At 39.2% G+C, this 6,638-nt stretch overlaps 1 protein-coding gene across 3 annotated transcripts in view; it reads right to left on the reverse strand.

Moving 5' to 3' along the window:
• The window catches only part of UNC80 (unc-80 homolog, NALCN channel complex subunit), a 228,768-nt gene that overhangs the window by 22,651 nt on the left and 199,479 nt on the right, over nucleotides 1-6,638 (reverse strand). For all 3 annotated transcript variants that reach the window (XM_035007254.1, XM_035007252.1, XM_035007253.1), the window contains 4 exons: nucleotides 5,164-5,364; nucleotides 2,897-3,020; nucleotides 1,795-1,920; nucleotides 432-555 (listed from right to left, as the gene is read on the reverse strand). In XM_035007254.1, coding sequence (XP_034863145.1) covers nucleotides 432-555; nucleotides 1,795-1,920; nucleotides 2,897-3,020; nucleotides 5,164-5,364 — 575 coding nt within the window. The remainder of the gene's footprint in view (nucleotides 1-431; nucleotides 556-1,794; nucleotides 1,921-2,896; nucleotides 3,021-5,163; nucleotides 5,365-6,638) is intronic.

The raw sequence follows: 6,638 nt of genomic DNA on the forward strand, positions 1-6,638 counted from the left end.
CTTTACATTTGAGATAAGCTTTTCCTAAAAGAAAAATCCCCCAAGAAGGAAGAGTAATGAAAACAGATTGAAATGTAACGGCAGTGGTAAGGTTTAGGCTAACCCTAACTGCAGCAAATTATAAAGTCCATTCACTTGTCAATTCACACCACACTGTATTTCAGTTAATACCATTTTCTTAATGGAAACAATGGTCTCCCAATTTTTGCCGTACTGAAGGACATATCTCCTAAGAAGTGGAGCAGAGAAACTCTTGACCCAGGGTAGCTAAACTGAAATGAAAGAAAGCCTCTATTTCCTAAGATAACCCTGTTTAAATCATTCGGATCGACTGCAGTGATGGCCCTCATGGAAAAAAGAATAAGAAATAACAGCCTGACACTTAAGAAAACACAACAATGATAAATTCCCTTTAGTTAAATTAATCAGACCTTTGCTTCCAGATCCTACTGTGAGCACAAATGGGATGAGTAGATTTAAAAGCATCCCCTCCCTTCGCTCTTGATTGGTGAATGGGGAGATCACATGGCTTAAGGGAAAATCTTCTTTTAAAGCCTGTGCAGCAATAATAGAAAAAAAAGATTAATTGACCCCCACACCCATTCGATATGTTTGTTTTTACACAGCACGATGGAAGCGGTGACTCCCTGTTGGCTGCTCCTGGAAACTATGAGTTCAGTTGCGCAGCGTACGAGATTCACTCAAAACTGATACTTTACCATTTGCTTGCCATAACTGAGAGTTATATACCTAAAAAAACAGTAACATCTTGAATATTAAATGCAAAATTGTAATACTTTTGGTCTGGTACAAAAACAACCGAATATCCCCATTCATTTGCTCCATGTGTCCACCAATAAATATTTTAGAGGTAAAAGAGAAAGAAGAAAATGAGAACTTGCCACCTATTCCATTTGGGAGTTATTTAAAAGTCCTCTGACCTCTGCATAAGGCCTTCTCCAAACCAGAAAGGAATAGGTAATACAGAAAGAAAGAAATGATCTCTGTTCACAGGTTATAAACATGGATCACTTTAGTGATCATTGTTTCCTTTCTGCACGGTAGCCAAAGCTCTTGCTTAATGTCTTTTCTACCATCACCCATTCTCTGGATGATGGACCATCAAGTTGTCAGATCATGGATGCATCGTTATCTATTTACATCAGTTGTATATTTCCCATCAGTCACAGAGCTTTCTGATGATCTACCACTCTCTAAAATTAGGTGACACACAGAAAGAGGCAGGGGAATTGGCATTTTGCACTTTTTGCATTGGGAATAATTATTTTAATTTTAAGAAATAAAATCACTGGGAAAGCAAAAAAAAAAAAAAAAAGCAACCACAATATTCAACCCACAATCATTAAAGTAAATTAAGATACTCAAAGCCTAGTAGTAACATTTGAAAGAATTTTATATTGCAGTTCTTTCTGCAAATAATTTAAAACCAGACTTTGAATATTACTGTGTCTTTAATTAACAATTGTGAGCTGATTATCTGTGAGCCATTATTTTCCTAAGGTTTTGCACACATTTGAAATGACTTCCATGGTTCCTGATGTTGTGGCAGGACTAAACGACTCTGCTATTTTTGAGATCTCGAGAAGAATTACAGAAGCACAACTCAGGGCCAAGCTCAGGACTGAAGCTCTAAACCCGTAAAAGTTTGGAGCTCTTTACACTTTTGTTTCACAGATTTTGCCCAGCCTTTGCAGAAAAAGAAAAGAGAACACCATGATCTGGTGCCTCAACCAGCAACTTAATGAGCGTGACAAACAGGTAAGGCAGTCACACCTGTATCTGCAATGCTACAAGCCGGACAACAGCTGTGCTGAAGGGCAGAGGTGGTGAGAGATAAGGGCTGAGATGAAGAAGGGGTAATCCATCAGCAACACTGGAAGGTCCTACCACTCCCATCACCTGAAATACAAACAGAGCACATGACCAGCCTTGACTATTGCAATTTCATGCGACCGTAAGTAAGGGAGTCTCATTCAATAATCATAATGATGATAATAAAGTAATAATGATAATAATAATAATAATAATTTGAAGGTTGGACATGTTACTTTCAGTCTGTTCTCGTCACCTTCTGTGGAAGGCATGTAATGTCTGGAGTCCGATCGAATGTGACACTGGATTCAGCCAAGGTTTTGTAGAATGTTGTTTATAGCTAACTATGCAAATAATGGGAGATGAACCAAAGACTATTCTAATCAGGAGATTGGACATACTCACTGGTGGATTCAAAGGAATGTAGTCCACAGTTCTTTGATGGAGCTGGCACTGACAACGGCGGTGATGGCATAGCGCTATGTGTACTAGGCATTCCAGCTATAGAGTTATTGCTCAGCTAGCTAAGCAGCAGATCCTACTCAATGAGATGCTCTCACATGATTTCTACATCGTACAAAACCTTGTGAGGACCAGACTCTAGATATTACATCAGTGATAAAAAAATTTTTTTTTCTTCCCGTAAATCCTAGACTGGCCAACTCATAGTGTCATTTTGCACTAAAAAAGGAAAACAATGTTCTCTTTGCATTTTAAACTCCCCCGCCCCGGATGACCTCAGCCTCTAGCCAATTGTGTGGTCTCCGCCACCCCACTCTCCAACTGGCAGCCCTCAACTCTCAGCGCAACTTGAAGAGGCCCGTTGTCAAAGTAGCGCGTGGGAAGGAGCACACCAAAATCCCATCTGTGTAGGGATGGGCCCCTCATCTCCCCACGCACCACCTTGAAATGTACCTCACTATTTTCAGTGTCACCTGAGCCGTCTGTTTTTGTGGGTAGGTAGGGGCACAAAGTGGTTGACCTGTAAATCTTCAAGTCAGAGAAATCAATAGCAGAGTGACATTTTTGCAAAGTTTCATAAGATTGCCACTTGGCTACTCACCAGATTGACACAGACATTGATCAGTGACCTAAGGTGAGGCAGGAAGGATATGATTGGCTGCCTCTGAAGTGTCAAACAAACCCCTTCAATCAAATTGCTGGCAGGCTCCCACTCAACCTGTCGCCTGGAATACAATATAGGAGCTGTTAGCAGCGTGGCTCCCTTCTGGAGTCAGTCTGAAACAAGTGAACGAGACAGTGATTCTGACGCCATCTAAGACAGGACGGGTGTCTGAGACAACAAAGTGCTTCACACGGGATGAAGTTTACCCATGTTGTTCCAAAAGCACAGAGCACACTGGGAAGGGAAGAAGATACTGAAAACGCAGCAGAGGCACTCCTGCCCCACTCGACTAATGACACAAAATCTATTGAAGAAAAAACAGAGATGATGAATGGGTTGCATTTTAAGTTTCCTGGTTTTAGCTTTGAGAGAGGTGTAGAAGACTGCAATTTTAGGAAACCCATCCTGGGGGCCATGACTCCCAACAGAACTAATCTGACCTCAGGCTGCATTTCTGAAATCTATTGATCAGACTACAACTGATCTCTACAAGCTTTTATACCGGGATACAACTTATTAGATTTATATGGTTTAACTGCTGCCAAAAACATGACATTAGAAGAAAATAGTTCATTTAACAAGTGTTCTTTCTTGGCCTCTAAGAAATGATATTTTGGGGGCTACTTTCTAGGGTCATATAAGTGGTATAAATCTAAACCCAATTAGATGACCATGGGATTTTCTGTAATAAAAGTCAGTCCAGTCTCTGTCTCAGTACCAGAAAGAGCCATCTCCGTGGCCCCCAAATAAACAGGTTGGGTTTTAATGATATCAACACTATTTCTTATATTATCGCAGAAATAATTCCTAAGCTTATATTTCCTACCAAAATGGAATTTCTACAATGACAAAATGGAAATGTTCATAAATGAGGATATACTGATATCCTGATTCTCAAGTAACCCACTAGGTCAGTTTCAGTCAACTTTTCCCTTGTTGAACTGAGATCACTGGAAGAAATTAAATCCAAGGCAACCTCAAATTCTCAGGATGCACCCCAAAGAGATTACCCACAATTAACCCATGTACTTTTAGGAAGCATGATGTTCTTTACAACTGGGCTTGATTATATGACAAATGAGTCAACCTATGGAGATGTTTGACATCTTTATGTACAAGGTTATTTAAGAAAAAGAATTTATTTTGACACACCCTTGTAAGAATTTTAAGACTGGCCATTTGCCAATAGGCACAAATGTTCCATTGAGACCATTAAAAGAGGTAGGTGTGCTGTAAAGACAGACATTTCCATGCCACTGAAATAAATAACCAATGCGTAGGCATTCGTCATCACGTTATAAAAGAATACAGGAACAAAATATCAATTACTGAATGAAATCTTTCAATTTCTTTTTTATAATTCCAACAACTCCTGACCGCTGCATAAATGAAGAAAAATACAGGCTAACACCTGGGAAAGTTCTGACAAATGGAATGCTAAGCGCTACAAATTCTTGGGCAAGAGTTGCATTGGTTTTGGGTTAAGTTCAAAGGGACAGAAAATGCTCTCATGAACTCAAACTTGAAACTCCTGAGTTTGTAGGCTTATCAACATTTAGCCAGTTGAACTGTCTGCTCATAGGTCTCCAAACTGGACTCAGATCTCCAGGTGGTCTGGTTCCGAGGCACCCTTGCACAGATAGGGAGGCTATCAGTGGATATTTCAGGTTACTGAACAGAGATCAAGGGGTAATCATGTTAATTTCATACCACCCTCAATTAGATGAAATGGTGAAACTTAGGTCTTTGTTATTAATCGTGGGATTTTTTTCACCTGCTACATGGCTGCTTTCTGTTAAGACTCGTCATTTCTCTAAACTATGTCAAAGCCAGTATTTTTTGAACATGGAATTAATTTTTCTTTTCTCCTCAGTTGTTTTATTTATAAGGCACACCCTGCCTTATTTCAAAAGAAATTGAAGGATACTCACTGAATTTCTTATGTGTGTCAGATGAGGAACATGATAGCTAAGATATGAACAGATTTTTCAAGATGAACACATATAATTTGAAAGAATAGATTATTTCTTCAAAATGTAGACCCTGCTACTTATGCATTCATATACCTGGTTAGCTATGCACATATACCAACAGAAAACTTTCAAGTCATCCGTTCTACTCCAGATTGCGCCACCATCTTAAAGGATGATAAACCCTAACTTTGAAGCTTGTAATATTTACAGCTGACCAGGAGGCCTCCTCACCTCAAAGTAGGCATCTTATGAATTTTGTTGAACATTCTATCCAGTCTCTTTAAAATGAGGATAAGGGCTGGCCTCACTGCCTCGGCTGTCCAGTCGGTAATGGGTAACATCTCCATGATGTAGCGCCGAAGCCCACGGCTCTCCATCGTCTGGGTGTCGTATGGTGCCAACTTCAGAAGGGAGTGTGCAATTTCTGCCAACCTAATTTTTTTTTTTTTAGAAGAATAGTTTTAGAATGCCACAATGGGAATTTTTCCTCACACAGCATCATGCTAATCACCCTCCTTTCAGCACCTCAGCTCCCTGAACTAAAAACATTCTTCCCTCTACCTTCTACCCCTCAGCTCTTCTTGCGTGTGCCAATACCTTGGATACCTGCACATACATATTAACAGAGAATCACTGACTATTCCGGAGGGTACATGTGAATAGTATCTGAAGAGGAAACTAAAACCCAGAGAGATTAAGGTCAGACCAAACATATCTAGAGAATATGTATACATGCATATGTATATGAGGATATATATATACACACACATACAAGTACATATCCACGTACATATATATAAAAGGTACATATATACACATATATGCATATAAAAGAGAATCTAAACTATAATGTATAACAAAATCACTAATATCAAGTGTCCAAGTAAGCTTCATGTCTTCCTAGCTCCCTCACTGCCCATAGTCAAAGTCAAAGGCATTTCATAAAATGTAGTATTGGTTTTTATTGGAGCCTAAGGAGTTCTTCAAACTCATTTCCCTTTCTTTCCTTCAAAGTCTCTTCTCTTTTTGTCTTATACATGGATCCTCCTGCTCTGCTGTTTTTGTTGTTTGTTTGTTTTTATATAATTGACCTAATAGGATTGTCTGGATGGTTTTGGTTTGGGTTGTCTCCTCCTCTCAAATTTTCCAACTCAGTTCCACACAGGGACTGCAAAAGGGAAAGCACTTCCGCCAAGTGTGGCCCAGGGTCTGTCACCAGACACAGGTCCATGCTCTGTGTTCTAAGTACAGGATTCCCTGAGGGTGAACTGACCAACAGGACTGGTTTCAGGTAAATGCAATAGTTGGTTAACTAAAAAAACTTCAAAACTAGACATGGATTATCAACTTCCAAATAATACAAATATAATGGCATACATGATCTTAAAAAGCCAACTGAATTTAATTTTATGTGAAGGAAAAAGCATTTTATTTATCTTTTAACCAAATTTTTTATTTTACTTAACTTTAATTTTTATTCCAGTATAGTCAACATACAGTGTTATACTGTTTCAGGTGTACAATATAGCGATTCAGCAATTCTATAGATTACTCAGTGCTCATTATGATAAGTTTCCTCTTGATCCCCATTACCTGTTTCACCCATCCCCCCACCCACCTCCCCTCTGGTAACCATCTGTTTGTTCTCTATAGTTAAGAGTCTGTTATTTGGTTTGTCTCTTTTTTCTTTGTTCCTTTGTTTCTTT

Source organism: Mirounga leonina, unplaced genomic scaffold (genome assembly GCF_011800145.1).
Source record: "Mirounga leonina isolate KUSES-001 unplaced genomic scaffold, KU_Mleo_1.0 Mir_151, whole genome shotgun sequence".
Taxonomy (NCBI): domain Eukaryota; kingdom Metazoa; phylum Chordata; class Mammalia; order Carnivora; family Phocidae; genus Mirounga; species Mirounga leonina.